Source organism: Micromesistius poutassou (genome assembly GCF_964030765.1).
Source record: "Micromesistius poutassou genome assembly, chromosome: 23".
Classification (NCBI taxonomy): domain Eukaryota; kingdom Metazoa; phylum Chordata; class Actinopteri; order Gadiformes; family Gadidae; genus Micromesistius; species Micromesistius poutassou.
In genome coordinates, this window is record NC_140293.1 from 3,741,919 (window position 1) to 3,764,800 (window position 22,882).

General features: G+C 44.9%; 2 protein-coding genes across 2 annotated transcripts; both read right to left on the bottom strand.

Moving 5' to 3' along the window:
* Positions 1 to 1,301: 1,301 nt before the first annotated feature.
* Positions 1,302 to 22,788, bottom strand: LOC311368582 (reticulon-3-B-like). The gene is made up of 7 exons (XM_084487379.1): positions 22,453 to 22,788; positions 9,671 to 9,878; positions 8,538 to 8,676; positions 7,663 to 7,732; positions 6,473 to 6,519; positions 4,435 to 4,493; positions 1,302 to 4,018 (listed from the first exon to the last, which is right to left on the bottom strand). Exons 1-7 carry the CDS (start codon positions 22,541 to 22,543, stop codon positions 3,970 to 3,972), a joined length of 663 nt encoding a protein of 220 aa, XP_084343505.1. The 5' UTR covers positions 22,544 to 22,788; the 3' UTR covers positions 1,302 to 3,969.
* Positions 11,998 to 17,121, bottom strand: LOC311368581 (uncharacterized protein). Its single transcript, XM_084487378.1, has one exon. The coding sequence runs from the start codon at positions 16,181 to 16,183 to the stop codon at positions 13,295 to 13,297; it is 2,889 nt and encodes a 962-aa protein (XP_084343504.1). The 5' UTR covers positions 16,184 to 17,121; the 3' UTR covers positions 11,998 to 13,294.
* Positions 22,789 to 22,882: the final 94 nt, after the last annotated feature.

Sequence of the window (22,882 nt, forward strand, 5' to 3'; positions counted from 1 at the left end):
TCCTGGTTTGTACTAAACAAGTTTTGAATATGCTCTTTCTACTCAACTGAACAACAGCGCTAAAAGGTCTGTTTATTTCTTTTTTGCATGAGGTAAGAATTTCGCTCCAACTTCACCGTTTGTAAAGCGTATGCTTTGCAAAAAGACGGTAGCATATGCAAAGAATATTGTACAAAAACTAAAGTCATCAAATGTCACTTTCCTACCAGGGAAAAGTCTCAACTCAGGGATGCTCAATATTCCATGTTCCAGCTATGCTATGAGATGTTATGTTGTATTATTACAGTTTGTGGTCCATAACCTTTGAAACGCAGAGAGCCCCAGGCCAGCTGTGACCTGCAGATGTGGCTGACCGGCGAACATGTGCTCATCCCCAAGCTATTGACGAAAAAACCTTGTTCGCTCAACTCTTGGGGTAACCAATGACAACCAAAACCGAACTTCCCCGTTAGCCACGCCCCCATTTACATTTTCTCCTTCTTATCGTGTCATATTTTAGCGTTGATCACGTCAGCCTCTCGATCTTAACGGCAACAGAAGCCTTTTGATTTATGACATGGCACTTAAGTTATTACAAAAAATGAATGAAGTTACAGCTAGATGAATGATTTACAATAGAGGAAAAAGATATAGGACATATAGGTGTGTGTGTGTGTGTGTGTGTGTGTGTGTTTGGGCGGGGGGGGGGCACTTAAAAAGACACCCATTGAAGCACTCTGTTCCTCAACAATCACACCAATAGTCCCATAGCTTTTGGAAGCAGATTCAAAATGTTACCCTCCTACCGGCTTGATGTCCCTCAGTACACGTTTTAATTATCTGCCTGTCCACTTCATCTACTTATTGTTCCCTTTCTGAATATTTCATACAATAAATCATTTTGGGGGAAAAAAAAGTGTCTTGTTCAAACTCTGCCTCAGCTTTTCGTCCTCACGTTATTCTCATTAGATGATAAATGCGTCCAAATTCAGTCAGCCTACCTTAACCGATCTTCCTCACTGATATATGACCACCTTTCAACAAAAATGAGAATGCACCAGTATTCATTATATATGACTAATATAGTAGCATGGGAGTTATGCAATCTCTAAACCAGTACTAAATCTTAGCATATGCAACTGTTTAGTGGGTGTCTAACACACACACACACACACACTATTAATATGTACATTTCTGGTGGGTTTTATTAATAATACATATGATTTTATAGTGCCTTTCATCAGGACCCATGGTGCATATATGAGACATAATTTCTGGGCTAATACTAGGCCCTAGGTGAGACAAAATTATCAACACAGCACTGTCCTTTAACACATTTTTATTAATTTCCACTCAGTACAGGGACCACAGTTGTATTTTTTTTTTTTCCATTTTATTTTATTTTTTTCATCTGTAACATCTTTCCCCCCAAAATACTATGGTCTAAAAAACATAGCTTACAAAGAAAGAAAGCTCTGATGTTATAGTGTGACCACATCGAGATGACGTTGGAACAGTCAAAAAACAAAAGAAAAAAAAAAAGATCAGGAAAAACAAAAGTGAGGTCTGCACACATGCGTTCAAAGTAACACGGTTAAAACTCTGCATGGGTTATTATCCTAATACATATATACGTCATATTACATTCTGAGGCGAGAAGCAGTACGACGCTGAACCTGAAGAGAAAAATACGTTTGCTGTAAATCATTTTCACATCTATTGCAAAGAAATATGAAGTAAATGCATCTGTAAAGTATCCGTCTGTCACGCAGCATTTCCACACCTTCATTGAACTACTGGAACCCCTGGGTCGGCGATGCAACACACACACGCAAGCCTTCAGAACCTCCCCACACACACACAGACACACACACAAACACACACACAAGGCTAGAGTCATCCATCATCAGGGGTTTGGCGATTAGGTTTTATGGACAATGTTACACAGCAAGTCCAGCGATGCCAATTGTGAGTCTGGCGTTTAAGAATGTGTGCGCGTTGACGGCAGTGTGTGAGATTCAAAAACAAAAACACAAAAACTCCAGTGCGAAAACAAGTTCCAATAGCCTAGAATAAAGACTGGCTTTCAAACCGCAGCTCATTCAATAATTTAACAAAACGAACAACCACGCGGTTCAGTGCCCTGTGAAATATAGTCGGGGAGCTGAACTTCCACGTGGAAGTCGGTTCAGTGAAAACATGCAAAGGACGACACATGACCACATATGCATGTGGGAAACGGGCAAGTACCCAGTGTACGCATAGAAGAACAATGAGCACAGGCGGATATGTAGTAGTTGTTTCTGCAGAGCAGGTGAACGGCACCGGAGGGGGTCCGGTCGCAGGCCTGCCCGGAGTCAAGGGGCTACACTCATAATGACCAGTGATGAGCAAACTAGGGGTTGGGGGGGAGGGAGGAACAATGCAATTCAACAGAGATTCAACAGTCCTACAAAATATTGACTTGCCGTTTTTTTTTTTCCATTTAATTAAGAAACACCATCGTTAACAATTACAATAATCATAACGAACAAAGAAAACAGATGGGGAGGGGGAGGGGTCTAGAATACGTTACAGCGTCCATCAGTGTGGTTAGTCGGTTATCCTACGACATGCTATTCATTGCATTTCATTTTACAACAAATTAAAAAAAACTCCCCATAACCTAAGATTTTGTTAAACTGATTCAGTCTTCCCCTGTAATATTTTTTAAATAGTTGCCAATTGTGAATTTCTCCTCCCTTGATATTTCAAATAAATAGCCAATTCAAATAATATCATGACATTTCTTTTCCAAGATGTATAGTTCGTAATGAGCCTAGACGAGTTAAAGCGGCTATCGTATAGGTGCTAAAGATAATTCTTATAGTTTAACAGGTGAATGCAAGACTTATACACAACTTAACGACTTAAAGGGGTACTGTGTTAGGGAAAGGAAAGTGGGGAATGTTCCTTTTTTCCTATCAAAAGCAAAAAATCATTATGTTCCATTACAGCAGAAGAGACACCATTGCCATCTTAAAGTGTATATATATATACATACGGAAAACATTTCAGAATACAAATTGCATCAAATCATAAGATGGGGTGAACTAGACCAAATCATCACAGCTGGCTCAGTCTTCCAATGTCGATTATTTAAACCTGCCTGTGCCGTTGAAAACACAAATCAGAGAAGAAGAAATCTGTTTTTCAGTGCATCGCAGACAGCAACACAAGTGCCATTAAGGTCAGCAGGAAAAATGCATCAGCCAGCATCCTCACACGAGGAAAATAATATATTAAACTTTTTAAACATGTGTATTTCCTTTAATTTTTTAAGTTAAGCTTTTCTTTTCAAACCTTTCCTAGCGTGTTGGTCGTACTATTCCTTTGCGCCAAATGCACCGTTTGGATGTTACAGACATTAGCTTTTGCAAAACGGCCACTAACCCTGCAAAATAACCCTAAGAGGAAACGCCCCCCCCCCCCCCCCCCACCCACGACAAAACCAGGTAATGGATTCAGTCTAGTTCATTCACCCTGCCATCGACACTCTGGAGACACGGAATCACCACGGCAACCACACCGCCACTCGCCGGTAGCGACGTCAGCGCAGCTCTTTATGTCGCCCGCTGAGCGCCCGGTTAATCTGAAGCTGCACAGTAGTTTCAACATTGACTATCGAGAAGCTGAAGAGGTTTTAAGATTTTATTTCTACTATAGCTTGATCGGTGTGCGTGTGTAGGTGGGGGGTGTCGCTATCAGCGCTGTGTTTGGGGTTGGGGTGGTGGTGGTGGGTGATGGGGGGGGGGGGCTAGCTGGTTTGCTTTTGGGGTTGGTGGGGGGCGAGGGGGGGATGGGAGGGTGTAGAGAGGAGATTAACAGGGGGGGGGGGATGTGGGAGTGGAATTTGGAGGGTGTGTAGGGCGGGCGGGGGGGGGGGGGGGGGGGGTGAAAATGATAATGGGGATGATGCAAAGGGACTTTTTGCAGCAGGGTGTGGGGAGATTATTCGGTTTTGCTGCGCTTCATGGAGCCTGGAAGCTTCTCTTGCAACCTGAAGGAGAAAAGAGGGGAGGATGCGTCGGTTAGAATGACAACAGGCCACTAAATCAATACCGGACGGAGCTATATCCGATACATCTGAAATTGCTGACTCTGATCGCATCAAATAGGAATCAGGCGAGGACCGTGACTGTGCACTCTACTGCAGCGTGATCACATGACACCAACATAACTCTGACCAGCGCCATCGACCACTCCGGGCTGTGTCGTTGAGGCTCGTCTCTATCGCCATGGGTACCATCGCCAGACTGACCCGTAAGTGCCAGCGATTTGTAATGTTTACCTACTTCCCAGCAGGTCCCGTTGGGTCAACAGGTCGGAAGAAATGAAAGACGGGGAAAAAACGTTTGCACCAGACGGTACGCTATACGCTGCGAGTCGAGGGACAATCTCCGGATGAGAGCTTACTTGGCCATTGTGGAGTTGACTTGAGTGCGCACGACATCGATGTACTGATCGATCTGGGTCTGGAGAGAGTGGAGAGAGAGAGAGAGAGAGAGAGCACAAGTGTTCAGGGCTCGGGTTCACTCTGCACCGAGGGATGAGACGTCGCCCATCCTCGGATATTTGCGGGCCATACCATTTTAAATACGCAACAATTAAAAAAAACGACCCATTTGCAACTCTCAGGCACTGGACACTAACCCTCAATTCAACCCGATACCATTAGCCTGCTCAGGCGTGAGCTCATCTTGCTCAGTCAGTTCTGCAGCGTGGAACACAGCCAAGCTCTGTCCATGTACTTTCATTGCTGCACTTTCATTGATGCACTTCAAGTAGTCTGATTAAAAGTGCAGGTGAACAATGCCAAGATTAAGACTTGTCAATGTTTTGTGTGTACGCCATTAGCCCAAGTACGACAAAGTAAGCATTAATTATCGTTAGTTAAAATGGAAAGGAAAATGTACCTGATGTTTGATAGAAAACCTGCTGAATATCTTGTGTGGCGTAATTTTAACAGCACTGTATATTCCATCAATACAATTTTATTTGTACTGATTGTAAATGTGCCGAGTGGAAGATGTATAGATTCTTCTTTCTCAGTGTACTACGTCTTGGCACTTAAAATAGTACTTAGCATTGTGTAGCATCTTATCCTAGCCTTCTTTGTTTTATACTGGGAACGGTTAACCTAGCATTTGTTAAGTGCTTGGCACTTAAAATGGTGTTTCTATGAACGTCTCTACTGTAGCGACAGCGATATATTGTTGTATCCCTTTCTTCTGACAAATGTAATTAGTGCAAGTCGCTTTGGATGAAAGCATCTGCTTAAGGCCCTCAACGTAAACGTACTCTGAAGTGAACGCCTTGTGAACGGCTATTCCCCTACAACACTGTGATACTAAATTGTATGCAGAGTTCAACTTCCCATTGTGGATGGATTGAGAAGTGATGCATATTTGAAATTCAAAAAACACCACAGTTTGCCTTTAGCTATTTCCCTAAACTGGGCAGAACGCACGAGTACTAGTGTGAGCCACTTGCAAAACACTGTGCTGATTAGGTCAGCGGCCGGACTTTGAGAGCAGCTCATCAAGTCGCCAAGATCAATAGAGACAGCAGCAACACAGGCCCTGTAGATTTACTTTGAACACTACCATGAGAAACCTCAAATCATGTTGCTGGATGTTGTATTAAATACATATACACACCATGCCTATACATCTTATATCGTGAACTTTTCATAAACGCACAAGTGTAAGAATTGGTCTAAGAATTGTGTTTTTGTTTCATTTCAGTCTTTTCATTTCAGTACTTTTCAGTCAAGTACTGAGGTTTAAAATTAAACCAAAACGTAATTCTTAGACCAATTCTGACTTAAAATTGTGAGGCGTGTTGCCATGGTTTCAGCATGGGTAAAAATGAGGCCTAATTCGGAGGGGCAAGAACCAATTTGCACCCAAGTTTAAATCTCTGAAATTTCATTAGACAGGAATGAGTGTTCCCAGTTCCGTTTTAGGTGAATGTCTCTTTTCACGGGCGAATACCCATTGTCTTGTTTGTTGTGAAACACATTTTGGGCTGTAGAACTGATTAGTATAGTAGGACAGAAATTCTTCGAAAATAAATAGCCAAAAGCTTTGAATCACTTTCTCTCAAGCACAAAACCACTTTAGTAGGCTGAAGTGGATATACCCAAATAGGTAGAAAATAGACACATATATAATCAAATCATGCCCATTTTGGTATAGTTATCTGTCCGTTATACATCTACTTTAAAAAATATACATTGTTTGTCAAAGCACTAGGTAAACTCTTATTCAAAACGTGCTATATAAATAAAGCTATCGTGATATTCAAGTGATGGCAGTGGAGGGTGACAAAGCACAACCCAAAAAAGGAAGCGACTACTGGAGGGAGACATGTGAGGAGCTCATTGGCCGCTCCGTCTGAGTCAGCAGTATTTAATGAAGGCTTCTGGTCAGATGTCGTCACAGATGCTCACCTTGTTCTTCTCGTAGATGGGAGGGACAGCGAAGAGGAGGATGTCAGCTGTGTGGAAGAAGATGAAGAGATGACCAAAATGTGCATCGATATTCGAAAGGACTAAAGACCCCCATAGTACCCCCCTAGCATTTAGCAAACGCAAGTTTAACAGACGTGTATTCCCATCATGTTGATACCAATCCCTGAGTCACTGTACTCCCTGAGTCAGAGTACTGTAGAAATATGATACTGCAATGATTATCATATTGTTCCACGTGAATCCACATTAACATCGAATAATCATTGCAGCATACCGGTAACTTTAAAATTAGAACGCAAGATTTAAATATGATGCCTATTTGAAAGGATGTAAAAAAACCATATTGATTCAGAGCCAGCAATGGATCGGGACAAAGCCTGGCTTCCTTCCTTTAGGCAAGTGCGTTGTTTCCTTCTCTCCTGGGAGCCGGTCAGAACGCAGAGCTCTGCTGATGTCTGGAGATCCAGCTCACAGCAGACTCAGGCCACTCCTTACAGGAGCGTTATGTGTTATGGTCTTTGTGAGCGTACATTAAGGTCATGAAGGGACATAAGCACCTATCTACTTGGCACAATCTTCCTGGGCTTGCTTCAACAATGACTGCATTGAATGGACTCCTACTGATTAGACATCATGAGAACCAGATACCAGCCATCTTCATGTTTTTTTTTTTCATTGAGCACATTTCGTTGCATAACTTCTGGTGTCACGTCCAAATTTCCTGTCTGACATTAATAAAGCAGCATCTTATCTTATCAGTAAAGATGGTTGATATTCAGCATCCAATTGAAAACAAAACAATGGCAAAAAAAAAAGCCATTGTCACGATAATCATTATGAGGGTCATGAAATTGAAGTATTTAAAATAGTACATTATTTTAGTCCATATAGTATCGTACTAAAACTAGTTCATCTTCCCTTCGACGTTTGAACACTGATACTGATTATTTTAGAGGGCATATCTAACCGTAATCTATCTAGACAATAAAACTGGGCGTTTCAAACCTGATATTCTGATTATTTCAGAGGGCATATGTTCTTATCCCAATCCATTCAGACTATAAAACCAGATATCACAGCGCGTCTCTGTCTTCACATCCTGCTGACCGTTCAAAGACAGAGTGATCCTGTTACGATCCTATAACGATCTGTTGCGACCGCCATCTTACCCAGGATGAGGATGGTGATTCCGTTGAAGACGGCTCCGACGTAGGTCAGCAGCCACATGCCCACAGCCAGCTGGGGAAACAAACGAGCCGGGTTAGACGCCACCACCATCTCTAACCAACCCATCCACCGGTGTGTGTGTGTGTGTGTGTGGGGGGGAGGGTTTAACCATTGGAGGGGGATATGTGGAGCAATGCATTGACCTGTTTTTTTTTTTAGTTCTTGGGCAATGGTTTCTAGGACACAGATTAGCCAAGCCTAACACGATTGCTTATCTCCGTTGTGAAATGATACACGTGTTATATGGAGAGGGATTCACCCATATTATCTTTATCTAGGGGGTGGCGAGGCAAAGATGAGCACCCAGAGGCCCGGGAGAAGGTGGAGCCTCCATGCGCAGGATATTAGCTGCGCCCTCTCCCGGGATCGCCGCATCATCGTGGGCCTTCGGGTCAGGTCGGTCAAACACGAGTGTCTCTCTCTCTCTCTCTCTCTCTCCTTGTCGAGCAAGGCCGTCGCTAGCCCACCCCACCATCACCGCCCCGCCCTGGATAAGCTAACGACCCGATAGCTTCTGGATGCTAAGCCTGGTTATTTCCGTCTCGCTCACATTTCATCAGCTCTTCCCCCAATTCGGCCCACATGCGTGCGCTCCGCAGAGAGCCAGCCGTGGAGGAAAAGGCTAAGAATAGAGGTCTGTGAGGGCCGTGCTCCAATAAAAGAACAGAGAGGAGAGGAAGAAGAAGAAGAAGAAGAAGAAGAAGAAGAAGAAGAAGAAAGGTGCCCTGTGATTGGCCGTTCGCCATCAGAAGCACAGAGAGAGGGAGAGAGTGACAAGGGAAATTGATTGGCCAATTAGCCGGCCTTGCTGCTCTACCTTCAGGGAGTCCACGAGGTCTTCGACCAGGAAGAGGCGGCTCATCTGCTTGAGGGCGCGGTTGATGTAGGTCAGACTGGCGTCCACGTGCTTGCGGAAGGTCTCTGGGGGGATGCTGACATCCTTATCCATCATGGTCCTGTGGAGCACGCAGCAGGGAAAAAAAACGCAGGAAGTGAACACCAGAACAAAAACAAGTGCTTATATATTTTCTATAAATCTTTTTTTTTTATACTTCATATTTTATCCCTGGGCTGCCTACTCTGGGTATTATGTAATACAGGGTTTCTTGGCAACTCTAAAAAAACAGGTTTACGACTACTACCATGTAACAGCCTAGCCTCCAATCGGTGACAGGCTACACATTAGCCCTTTCAGGATCACAGATTCCATCGCCGCGTATCCAGCCCGTTTTTGGACAGGGTGGACGGTGTCTGTGGTGTGGGGCGCTACGCGTGTGCCTCAATAAGGTGGTGGACTCTCCTGAAAAGGTCTTTCTATAAATACCCCCAGGCTCAGTTCAGAGCCCGTCAGGCCTGACCCTCACACTCTCCTGTTCCTAGACGCCCGGTAACCCGGCTCCCCGGAGACACAAAGACTCCCTTTGTGTTTTCTTTGTACAGTCCCTGGTGAATAATACATCCATCCCACCTGTCCCATACATTGAGTTTACTTTGGGCCGGCAGGTGCTAGGAAGGGGCGTTTGAGTCCCAGCCGAAAGGTGCTTCAACGACATGTACTACTGGATTAACCACAAGATAAACACATCTTTTAAATAACTAAATGTAATGGGGTCACGATAGCTTCCTATGCTGAATGTGACCTCTGTTGCATCATCCAGAGTACCGCAGTCCGTATCATGTGAAGAAAATAAAACAAGATTTATACGGGGAATGGGTTAACCTAGCGATTGTAAGTGCTTGGCACTACTCTATGAATATCTTTACTGCACCGACATACGGATTTGTCGTTTCTTTCTGCTGACAAATGTACTTATTGTAAGTTGCTTTGGATAAAAACGTCTGCTAAATGCCCATAAATATAAACGTAAATGTAGCATTTTTTTCGGAATAGCCCCAACATTTTTATACAGCGACACGACCGTGGGTCCACTCCAAACGCCCGGCGCTTACTTGAAGGGGTGTCCATCGCCGGACTTCTGCACGGCCTGCACCACGGACTTGTAGATGCGGAAGGTGATGGTGACGCACAGCAGGGCCAGCAGCAGATAGGACACCACGCTGATCACGCTGAAGGCCGCCAGGGACAGCAGTACCAGCAGGGACACGCCAAACACCACTCCAGACTTCTTGGGGTCCCGCCAGTGGATCAGGTCCTTGACTGCAAGGGGGGGGGGGGGGGGGGGAACGGACGGAGGGGGAGGGACGGACGGAGGGAGGGAGGGAGGGAGGGAGGGAGGGAGGGAGGGAGGGAGGGAGGGTCGGAGAGAGAAGTCGTTGGATGCGAAAATGGATGCGTGTGCGTTTGTGTTTGTAGGGGGATTAGACAACAGGATATTGTTTTTGGGGTGAGTGTTGGTGGTTTTAGTGAGAGGGATGGATTGGGGGAGAGATAGAGGGTGGAAGGGGGAGGGGGGGGCAACAAAGGGAAGAAACAATAGTTAGTTGACGACACCTCAAACACACCATTCTTCCACGTGAAAACAGGGACTGCTATCCATCTCGATCTCCCAACCCTACACACCAGTTTGAAACATGGCTCGTACATTAAGCACCCCTCTGGCATATTTATGCTGAGTAGTTAAAGGGAAAAGCCGGCGTGTTCCTGGATACGGGGGCCATTTGCCCTGTTGGAGGTTGTACATGCAGAACTAATGGGCATTATACTGGGGAGTTACGTAACGCTTTCCTCAGCACGTGTGACGCATAGAAACCTCCCTCTTCCCTCTACTGCGTATCCGTCACACATGGTGTGGGGGGGGGGGGGGGGGAGTGACGATATCTCCACGTGGAACTCTCTCTGGGGAAGGTGACTGCTCAGGAAACAGTGCGGCCTTCAACCTAGTAACCAACACACCCAAACAGGGCATGTGAGCACATTCACACATACACCCTTTGCTGTAGGGACAAGTCCTCCAGGGTTGCTAATGCAACTTAAAGAACTAGTTTAGCAAGGGAGGGCCTCCATAAGGGATTAATGCAATCATTCCAGTGGCTGTCAAATGTAATTGCCTCACTAATTTTAGCAATATCACATTTCCTGCTTAGCTTGGGTCTTTGAGTGCTTCAACAGCACTGTGGATGATTTGACGTAATTGGAAAGGAAATAAGATCTCAGTACGTCGGACACAGATGTCTCAACAAGGCAAATCAATAACAAAACCAAGACATTTCATTGTTTGCGCCGCACGACAAATGTGGGGGGGGTTTCCTTAGCCAGCACTGCAGGGGTCCAAATCCCTCCCAGCATGCTTTGCGCATGGGCCTTAAGGGAGAGAACCGGAGGTTGGCGGCCCCTTGTTCAGTATCGCTCCCTGCACCCTCCTCCTCCTCCTACTGCATCACAGGCCCCAGATCTGGAGGGAGGTCTCAGCGGTGGGGGAGCCGCAGTGGCCTGCTTTCTGCCTCGCTGTGCCGGGTGCCGTTCTTAAAGGCACCACTCCACACTGTGGCTCTATGCATGCTTGGCTTTATCAAGGCCTCCTTACATGTCAAATCAAATGATCACACTTCATTTCAGTCGGCTGATACTACTGAACTGGGAGTGGTTCACTTTTGTCATTTACATTTATTTATTTGAATTATTTTACAGCCGACTCTCATTAACGGTCAAATACCGGGGGTAATTAAGAAAATGAACGGCGCTAGCCAAGTCGTATTAAGGTTCTGATACAATGCCTTCCCCCTCTTCCCCAACAGCTCAATCTCCTCTACATTCTGGTATGGGATAAGAACTTTTTGGCTTTCTGTACAAATTGGAAACCCAATTTAGATTTAATCTTTAAAGAGCTGGCAGCAAGTCACAGGGTGAGCCCTCTTCTAGCCCAGGCCCAACATGGACCCCACTCAGAAGAAAGCTTGAGTAGATTCAAATTAGATTAGAAGATGCAGTTGCCAGAGTCGTGGGAGGTGGATTCTCAATAACTGAAATGGTGGACTTCTGCCAGCTGTAAGGGGCACACCAGTAAGATTAAAACTCTCCTAGTGAAACAGACCCTGCATGCCCAACACCCACACCCTACAGAGTCACAGACACACTGCAGATGAGACAACCTGAAGAGCAAGGATGCATCGATGCATCACAGAAAAGATTCTAAGAAAAATAAAACCAGTCACATTTCCTTGTTTTTATAGAAGTGTTGAAGAAAAAAAAAATGTATTCACTAATAGGGGTTTGTCTGTACAAGAAGCGAGGAGAACTTTTGGATCAATGAGTCGAACTTTTGGGTAAAAACCTAAAAAAAATTTCGGTTAATTGCCAACGCCTTACTGGTAGCAGCTGGCAAGTACACCGTGTCACGCAGCAAACGCAACTACAGGAACGTGTCACCCTAACACAGTCTGCATACCGTCGCGGTTCACACTACGAGTGTGTGAGTGAGTGTGGGTCAAAAAAAAAGGAAAAGAAAAAAGGAGTAGCGTTTCAATATTTGGGAGGCGATGCTATGACGAGTGTCAGAGACGACCAGTGTCCATGGCGCAGCAACTATTCAACACCTACTCCGAGCCTGCAACACATGACAGCCTGGTATCATTTACCTAATGGAAGGGAGGCTGCAGACTGCATTTGGTGTCGATTGAGGAGCAGACAAGGAGACAAGGGAGGGCGGAGAGGTGGTGGCGGGGCAAAAATATCTTATGACCGTAGGCCAATTCGGCAAAGTTGGCATTGTGCCCGAGAACCTAGCCGGTACAAAATAACGTACACAAAACCAATTAGCATGATTTCTCCATGAAGTGGGTTAGGTCAAACGGGCGGCGATAATTAGCATGTTATTTATAGCCCCTGATAAAGCCCATTAAGTCTGGAATATTTGTCCTCTGTGGAAAGCTGCATCAAAGCAGAAATTTGACACCTGTGACTGACCATCTGACTTGCAGGGCTGCTGGGACATGCACCGGGGCAATGTCATCAATGGCGCCTAGGTCGCCCAGCCTCCACCCCCAGCTCTTTTACAATAGACAACTGCCAAGATTTAAAAAAAGACCACAGGCTAGCACGGGGGTCAAAGGCTCACGTGGAGAAGGAATCTCTGTTTAGAAAGCCGACATTTGCTCCCAATAGGCTCCAACCCTGTTCCGACTAGACTTCCAAACAAATACATGTATTTGTGGTTGTTATATAAGTGCTATACAACATAAAAAGGTCCTTCACAAATGATATTCCCATTTACATTGTTTTGCCTCATTTTTGTTGAATTCTGTATCATCACCATCCAGAACATGTTTTATTTTGGAATTAATGAGAAGTGTTGATGTGACTGCATAGGGGCCATTCTGAATTAAAAAGGGAAACTTTTAAAAGCCCAGCTTAAGGTGTACTTCTGTTCAGACCTACAAAGATATACCCTCCGTCTTCCTTCCTTCCCGTCTTCCTCCGATTACCTTGACAAACATCATCATTAGACCTCCATTTTCTCACCATACGCAAGCCATCAGAAAAGAACCATTGCAGGCATTCGATTAAGATGCGGTTAGAATGCATTTGTTATAAGAGTAGTAAAATGCATTCGAGTATTACTAATTGAAGTTATTCAAACTGGGGGGGGGGAGGGGGAGGGAATGACCGGGGAAGAATTACATGTCGCTGAATGTAATTGTTGATATCTTTGAGGTGCTTGCGTGAAAGGTTAGCAGGCCTGGGGGCCCGGAGGGAGGGGGGGCGTTACCTGATAAGTGCGTTAGTATTGCCGTCAAGACATGCTCGGCAAGATAGTACGCCTCGGCCACCCACTGGTCAATGGCCTCTACCTCTTTGGAATATGTGCTCTCTGACGTGGGGCTGGCTTGTGTAGACAGAGTTGTGGAAGTTGGGCTGCGAGATGACTGCTGAGTGCAAGCTGACCCTGGGCCCGTCTTGGCCCGAGCAGGGATCTCACTGTTGGGTTTAAACGTGGTCTTCTCCATGAGCACCTCGTCCTCTTCCTCCTGACTACTTCCCAACTCTTTCAGAGCGCTGATTGTAAGCTCCTCTTGCTCAAGGTCCATCACCATTGTCGGAGGAGACTGCAGGGCATGCTCTTCGCTTCCGGGTTGCTCATCCTTAACATCTCGATGGGCGTCTTCCGGCTCTGGGTCCTGTCTGGATTTCAGGCACTCTTTCATGAAGTCGACAAAGCTGTCGGTGGCTCTGGAGACGGAGCAGTCTGGCTCGATGCTTTCAGGGTCGCTAGTGGTGTCCGGTGTGTGGGGACCATCGTCAGCGTCCATGTGGATCTTTGGGTCGGTGTTCTCCCGTGGAATGGACTCCATCTTCTTTGTGGTATCCGCAATAGGGTCGCTGGTCGCTTTCAAATCCTCAACAGAGTCCTTGTTGGAAGGTAGTTCTCCAAAAGAAGAGTACGGGTCTTTTGGATATTCTCTTGGGGATGGTTGGCCTCCAACTGGCTTTGGGAGTGGCTCGTCATCCAGCAGACTGACCTCTTCAGAGCTTGCAACATCTTTGGGGGTCTTGTAGTTTGTGGTATTTGCAGATAGCATTTCAATGTGGATTTGTGATGCATCTGAGGAGGAAGGCACCTGATCATTGCCATCAAAGTAATTCTGGTCGGGTGTGTCATCCGAAGAAGGCAATGCATCGTATTCATCATCAAATGACTGCCTTTCATACAAGTCATCCTGCATGAAGCTTGATTTGCAAGGTGGCAGAGCTTCAATCTGGTCTGGTTTAGTGTCTGTATCCGTCTTCGTATCGGTTAGGTTAAAGATGTTAGGCAAAGCCTTAGCGGTTGTGTCGATCTTGTCGGGTTTAATGAGAATGTCTTGCCGCTCATCAGACCATTCATCGTAGCTTTCCGATAACTCAATATCTTCTTTTGTAAAAGACGTATCCATCTTGAAAGATGAAAAGTTATTGTTTTTGTTGTCAGAGGAGGAGCTGATCTGAGATATTTCAGGTAGGGTTTGGGGAAACTCGACAGAGGTATTCTGTAAAACATGCATCTTTATCGTGGATTCTTGTCTGACAGGATCAGGTTCAGATTTGGGTAATTTGTGTGTGGGAGAGTATTCAGAATCTGATTCCACAGGGGAAGATGGAGGAGAGTAGCCTTCCATGAACTCAGTTTCTAATGGCCGTGTGCTAGCAAGTTCTGTGTTAGTCGTTTCTGGCGGTGGTTCGGGAGTTCTTGGAGCATCTTGGGCTGTGTCTTTTACAAAATCATCTCTCTGGTCATCTTCTTCCTCCATCTCCATCTCCATTTCCATTTCTTCGTCACTATAATTTGGTTCATCAGTCTCAATGACGTTAATGGTTGGTACCTGCATTAGCTTTCTCTCAATTCTCATTGGTGTCTTCTCTTTTTCATCATCGGGGGGGGAGGGATCAGAGGACACAGGATTAGGGGTAGGATCTTTTGAGGGTGCAGGAACAGAGGCAGCTGTCTCAGGGATTATGGGGTGGGAGGCACCATCCTCAATGACTGTATCATCAGAATCCCCCGAGCTGTCCACCTCTGGTGCCTCGGTTGGATCCATATCCTGATCACATGGGGTCTTGTTGGGCGCCACATCCTTCTGCTTAGCATCAGCGACAGCAAGTGGGGGAATGGGAGGGGATGTGGACTCAGATATTGTGGGAGGGGCAGGGGATGCAGGTGAAATAGGGGCAGGGTTTATTGTATCCTTGGTACTCTGGTTTTCCTGTTCCCACATGCAGGCTGTTGGTAAAAATCTCAGATCAAACTCTGATTCCTCTTCAGCGCTTGGCTGTTTTGGTGGCACTTCAATTTTGTTTTCCAATTTAGGATCTTTCAAAGGTGCTTTGGGCAATGAATCAGGGACACTTGTAAAGGCTGCAGGTACACCTGGTATCACTATGGCTGCTTCCTTCTTCTCTTTTTGCATCATATTGTTTTCAGAAACCCGGTCATCTTTGCGCAAATCTACGACATCGTCAAAGTCCGGAGCTGGAGGTAAATGGACCCTCATCCAGTCTGCAGTGTTTTCAAATTCATTGACCTGGCCTAAATCTCCAAGCACTTCGAAGGGAGATTCTGGTGACTCAGAGTTGACAGACCCTCCTTTCATCTGAGGAGCGGGCACAACCTTCTCCGCTGGGGTAACCTTCTCCAGTGGGGTAATCTTCTCCGCTGGGGTAACCTTCTCCGCTGGGGTAACCTTCTCCACAGGGGTAACCTTCTCCACAGGGGTAACCTTCTCCACAGGGGTAACCTTCTCTACTGGAGACTTCTCAATATGACGGTCTCTGAAGTGAGAAAAGCCACCATCGTTCCTGAAGTCGGGTTCCTTTTTCTTGGCAGCTAGTGCCTCCAAGGCCCTTATTCTCTCTGAAACGGGGGACGTCTTGATCGGCGAGTCTGGCTGTTCGTCAGGCGAGCCGGCTTCAGCCCCATAATTACCAGGCGAAAAGGAGCCAGGCTGAGAGGAGTAACGAAGGGAGGTGGCCACAACTTCTGAAGGCTTGTCAGAGCCGAGAACCACTCTCTTGTCTACTTTGTAATTCATGGAGGTGGGGCAACAATAAAGGGGGAGGGGGAAAGGAGGGGAGGGTATGAAAAGAAATCTGACACACAACTCCCATGCACTTCATTATTTAGTCAGCAAGGCCTATGTGATGCAGCCCAAGCAATCATGCATTGAGTCATGAAACTATCAGTTTTGAGGATGGGGTCTTGCGTTATCGACATGCTTCTCTTAACCTCTATAAAAAGAATTTGTCATCAAGCAGCAATTGATGCAGAAGGATAATGAATGATTCATATGCTCTAAATGAGGCAGTTCAAAGAGTATTTCATCAGCCAACAATATTGTTTGTATTTCTGTACTGCACTGGATTAAATTTACTTTCACATTCAAATTTTACAAAAAGATTTAAATCAGGCCTGGTTTGGAAATAGTCTGAACTGCTTAACATTTACTTGTTTTCAATTGGATAGTTTTAAGAAAGCTCAAAGAACACAAACTGTTGATTATAGGTGCAGGAACTAGATCCTAGGTACTATTGGCCTATGCACCTTAATATACATTATCCACAAACGATATTATCTACTCAAAATAAGTGATTTAGTAAAGTACAAGACACCTAAAAAGCTACATAATACACCCAATGAAATAGTATAGAATAAAGTACTTGCATTAATAAGTGCTATTAACACAGTAAATATCCAATGATGCAATGCTGCCAAAAACAGTTAATATAAAGGTCATTCAAAAATGGTTCTCAACCTTGTTCGAATAGGCGAGTAAAAGACGATTAAATTCTGCCAGACGGGCTGGTTTTCATTATTGAAAATAAATGCTGATTGACAAAGAAATGTGGGTGTGGTTTTGGAGAATGCATCCATGAGAGAGTAATTTGACAAGCACGTCAAATCAATCAGCTAAACCCCAATGTGTGTGTGTGTGTGTGTGTGTGTGTGTGTGTGTGTGTGTGTGTGTGTGTGTGTGTGTGTGTGTGTGTGTGTTCCACACCAACAGTCCCTCCTGTCACTTAAAAACAACCCAGTGTCAAATGGTCATGGGAGAAGCTAAATAGAGATTCATGGCAGCTGTCAGATTACTGCAAGCCAAAGTACTGGTTTGCACCAGCAATGTTTAACTTTGGACAGAATTGTCCAATGCAATGACTGCATTGTTAAAGTTCCCCTCGACTATCATGTTGAATTTCTAACTTCAAGTTAGAAATAGTACCACCCTGCCGCTGTAAAGGCAACTCAAACAAATTGCTACTGGGGGGGGGACATCTGACTGGTGCACTTTTGTCTTAGCCTGGTCCCGAGCCCCCCCTGCGCCCCACCCCCCACGACACACAGTGCAATGCATTGTTCAAACTAGGCCACATGAGGACTTGCCAATCTCGCAGACAGTTTCATAGTCCAATGCCTCCACCGAGGGTAAACAAATTATGAAACAGCTATTACGCTGGGAGACCAGTGTAAACGTGAGGCACAGAGGCAAGGACACTGAATTAAAGAACTGATTTGGGGATTCTCCTGAATGTCAACCTCCTTCTGCGTTAAGGCCTGTTTCTTCAAGATCAAATAATCATGGAAATTCGTCTGAATAACGCAATGGGAATTTTAATCTTATCAATTGGTGCTACCCACATAACCCTAACCCATGTATTTCATCCCCCTGCCTAATTACAAGTCATGCCTATTCCTCAACCCAGTGGCACGAGAAGGAGACAACTGAATACCAGACTGTTAAAGAGTTAACTTTTATTTGAATAGAAACGTTATAATTTGAAACCATTTAATATCAAGCAACACTAAAAGAAACAAAACCATCTAGCTCTGTACTAGCATCAACGTCTTTCGTTTTCCAATTGAGGCAGAACCCCTCGCTCAACAAACAATAGTCTGATGAAGGAAACCCTACTGTAACAAACTCCAGCGCGGATGGAAAGACATGCAGAAAAGCCTTAGAAAAAAGCCATAAGCAAAATATATGCATTAAGTGGAGAGAGCGGGATCAAGCAGCCAAAAGGTAATGGAAACGCCCATGGAAGAGTCCTTGGGGCTACGAGCAGACGCCGCTCCTCCTCCATGACCTGCTCAGTGGGGTGGATGGGTGCTGGGCAAGGTTGGAGAATCATCGCCAGGACACCCCTTCCCCATTGACACCAGTCCATTTTTAGACTTCTTCTCTCGCTGCACACAAAGTCAACTTGAACTTGTTTCTGCCTCCTTAAAATAAGGAGGCAATCATGGGATTAGCGTGAACCTGGAGTGAGCTTGCTGACCTACATAGTGCTCTCTGGCTGGCGAACGGGAAAGACCGAAATGGATCGTGGTGCTAATCATCTGTACGTTTGGTTTCAATGGAAAGATTTGATTTGATTATGGTAATAGTAGAACGTTCTGGAGAATGCTAGAGGCACACCAAAATTGATGTTTTTCAGCGTCAAGGGTTTTTCACTTTGGGTAGGTCTCACCTCAAGTGAGGTGAGGCAAACATTAGCATGATTAATGTGTATGCCTCGGCGGGGTTAAGAAAACTACAAAATGCCATTTATAATGCTCTGTGGCCCCACGTACTAATTAGCATACCCCCCCCCCCAGGGTCAGTTAGCATCTAACACAGATGGATACAATTAGACGAGCTGCCAGTGGAGGAGGGGTGTCTGAAGCCAGACAGGTAGGGGATAATGCTAAGCTAGTACAGCAGAGTCTGAGCTAGTTAACCCCAGAACTAGTCTCTGACCAAATGCAACCCTGGTGTTGCGCCAGAGTATGGGCTTGGCTATACCACTGGATGCTTTTATTTTGAAACCAACAAATTGTGTATTGTGGTTAATGCAGTCTCACAAAACGAGTGCCAAGCATCATAAGTGTAGCCCACTTTCTGCATTCCAAATTCCTGCGCCAATCAAGGCACACACTGGGGCAGATACTGACTGAGCCACTGCAAGAACTCATGGCAGTCCGAGGAGATAGTGTAGCTCACAGACAAGGGTTAGCCAGCCTAGACTGGAGCGCACCTACCGGGCGGTTGGTCTTAAGAGCAGGAGCAGGGCACTAGAGAGGTATGGGGAAGGGCAGTACAGCTTAGTAGGCGTAGGCCAGGGCCAGTTAAGAGCAGATATGAGGAGGTATAGAGGGGGAACAGGGGGCAGGGAGGGGGTGGAGAGCAGGCGTGCAGCGTTAAAGAGAACCGTACACTTGCCTTGAGGAGACTGAATGAGAGATACAGGCGAAGAGGAAAGAAAGGAATCTGAAAAATAACAAAAAAAGGTAAGGAAAGAAGAATGAGCATCCAGCCAGGTAGAAAGTCTGTGGAAACCCCCTCAACAAAGATGAGAACAGAGAAAGATATCAATTAAGGCTTCACTAATTCAACCTTAATGCAATTAAATGGTGAAAATAACCAATAAATAACTTAAATTTATGTTGCTTTACTTTTGCAAATAATATATTTTTAATAAATGTACTTAAACTCTAAGCAGGCAGGATTGAACCAATTCACAACAGCTTGGTTTGTACATGTATTTACTTTATATTTTAGAATATAAGTAATAGCATTTCTGTCCAAAAATAATAATAATTAAACTAACTGTAAAGGCAACTTGAATTCAAGCTCAACATTACTTAACTGGCATTTCATACCTGTCAAGAACTCTTACATTTGCCGTTCACCTCCCATGCATGTAAACCACTGGGACTGATGCGTGAGGAATGCCTTTGGCCATGACTCAGAACTGATGAGGCATCAGAGCCCATAGAGAAGAGGGGTGGTGTCCTTGGGACAGGTTTGAAGACAGGCTGGGCAGTTCACTAGTGCCCAGCCCTAGCGTTGCAGCATTCCAATGGCCCAGTCATCACTCTTCACCTATCACACACTGCTGCACCTTCCCTTATTTTCCCATCAACCATTACAGTTACGTTGCCAGATAAGAAGGGTCTTTGGTCTGCAATTAACCCTCATACAAACTGGTGGGTAATTGTGGACATGAGCATCTGTGGCAGGGGACCTTTCGGCAACCCGGTGCACATAGTGATCGCGCACACCTTTGACCCCGTAAGTTGTAAATTCCAAAATTGTTCTGCCAACACACCCTGATAAAAGGCTAAAAACTAATTCCTTCAGGACATTATCTGAGATTGCACATTATGGACAGCCGGCTTGTGGCTGCATGTCTTGCTTGATTTGCCTACTCACAGGGAAGACAGAAATGTCAGCCTCAAAGAACAAGCATTATGTTTAGCTTTGAACCAGTCATTGAATAATGGTTGAATTTTTAATTTTGATAATTGAATCACCCCCAGATCCCATTTTGACTGAGCAGAAAATACAAAAAATGTCCTCAAAAAGTCCTCACTTTTTTCTGCAGTTACCCAGGTCAACACATAAGAAAGATAAGTCTTGGTTACAGTTTTTCCCCGTTTTCCATCTTTGTTCAAATCTGACAGCGCCATGATGACATATGTAAGCACAAACAATAAAAAAAAAAAAAAAAAAGAATTAACCTAATCAGGTTTGACAACAATACAGGTTATACATCTATTCTGTTACGTAGTACATATAGCTCCAGGTCGCATATATGCCTAAACATGTAACAACGTTAGGATATGCTGAATAGCAGTTAAAACAAACTGTGAGGAATCAAGAACCTGAGGCAAATGACCGACCTGAGGAACAGTACAGCAGTGTTTCATGAAATTGACGTGCTAGTACATGGATTCTTTAGTGCTTTTTGATTGTCACAGGATTAGGGGCACCTTTTAAAAGTAGAAAACATTAGAATTCCAAAACGTTTTTGAAATAAGGCCTTTAAAACAGTGATGTAGGCCTAATTTTCTGTGAAATCTGTTGCAATGTAGTTTAGGAAATTAGGTCACTAATAAAATCTAAGTCTAAGTCTAAGTCTAACTACTTTGAAGTGTGTCAGATCCTTTGTGAATATTGTCAATCAATGTACTGTTGAAATCCAAGCATGGATGTAAAAGCAATTAAAAAAAAAAAACTCACTGCCTGCTGGATCTGGAACTGGTAATGTCTTTCCAACAAAAATATACTGAAAATGTGTGTTCAAGAGCTAAGCTTTCAGTTTTTCACAATATCAAACAATAATGTAGCCCATTCCTTTGAGCTCAACTGGCTATATGGTGTATGGATATATGTAATTTGGGTAATATTATTTCACACCCTAGAGTATGCATGTATCATATATATATATATATATATATATATAATAAGGACATCGTCCGAAACGGGAAAATGTTAATTATCGGTTAGAAAATAGGGGATGTCTGGCGGTGTTGTACATCAATGGATGTGTGCATCCTGGACCTCAGTGAGGATGGTGCTGACACAAATAATCCAACGCTGATACTACAGGCCTCCTGCCCCTCCCTAATATATGTCAACGAGGCCATGACAGACAGGCAGTGCATGGCCTTTGTTTGTAAAAACATTCCCATCGTGAGCCTAATCAGCTACAAACGATACGTGCTGTCGTGATATTAAATGGGTATCTCATTTTTTCAGAGATATGTCGTGGGTTTGTTTACCAAAATGAGGAAACGTTGCAGCGCCATAGCGGGGCTTATTTCCCTCGCCGTTGACCAGGCGGTGTGCTAACAATGCCCCTGCAATGGTGACCGCTGCTGCCTTCGCCCCATGGAGCCATTTCGACACTGGCAGAGCCGGGGATAAAGGGCGTTCCCGTCTCATACTGATTCGTATGAGGCGGAATTTCAGGTCAACTTGGTTCTGCGAGCGAAAGCGTTGAGGGCAAGGGAAACAAGCTAGCAGCATAACTAGCTTTTCTGCATAACGACATGGCAACGTGTAAAACGCGTTTATCTCAGTGTTTTCGAGTACGTGTCTCGACGGATGTGTGGCGTTGGTTCGGTTTACGGTTGGCCCCGGGATACCGCCAAATAAGGCGAAAGAATACACAACTAAATTAACCCTCCGATACGTATTTAGGCCTGTTTGGGTCGGTTTTAATCGTCAAACCCAAATGTCGAACTGGCACTCGTTCCCAGCTCACCACAGGTGTTTCCGATTATACAAGTCGTATGCTTGCATGACCAATAAAAGCACAATTTTTTACCATCCAATAGTTTAATAACATGCATACATAACAGCTTTATATCGAGGGAGGGAAACATCAGATGTATTTCATGATTGTCGCAGATAGAAGGCGAGATGAGGGGCTCGAAATGGGGCTGGTCGACAACACAGACATCGAAAATACGAAATTGTACAACGTAATCAAAATAACCGTGGGCCAAACCTCAAAAAGGTATATCATGACTATTTCTTACCAGATACTTTAGACTCTTTGGGGGCAGCAATCTGTCCATCGGCGAGTCCCTGCGACGACGAGATCTGGGCGGATTGATTCATTGGATCCATTTTACTGCAGTTTCACAAACGATCAAACGCGACGAATTGTCTGTGTCGTTGAACAAAAGATCGCTATCTGACTATCTAATGTATTGGTCTGGCTTTCAACGTAGACGTAGTCCCTAAGAGCGGCGGGTGATGCAGCTGGTCCACCTTCTTCTCCCTGTGAGCAGACGTGTGAGCACTGACTACTACTAGATAGCTAGGAGGGGGACGTCAGAGACGGGAGACGGCGAAACAAGGCGGACTCTGTGGAAGGAAAATGTCACGGTGAGAGCCAGACATGGGCACGCTTAAAGGCATACTCTGCAACCAGGTGCCGTCATGTATTGACACGATACCGTTGCG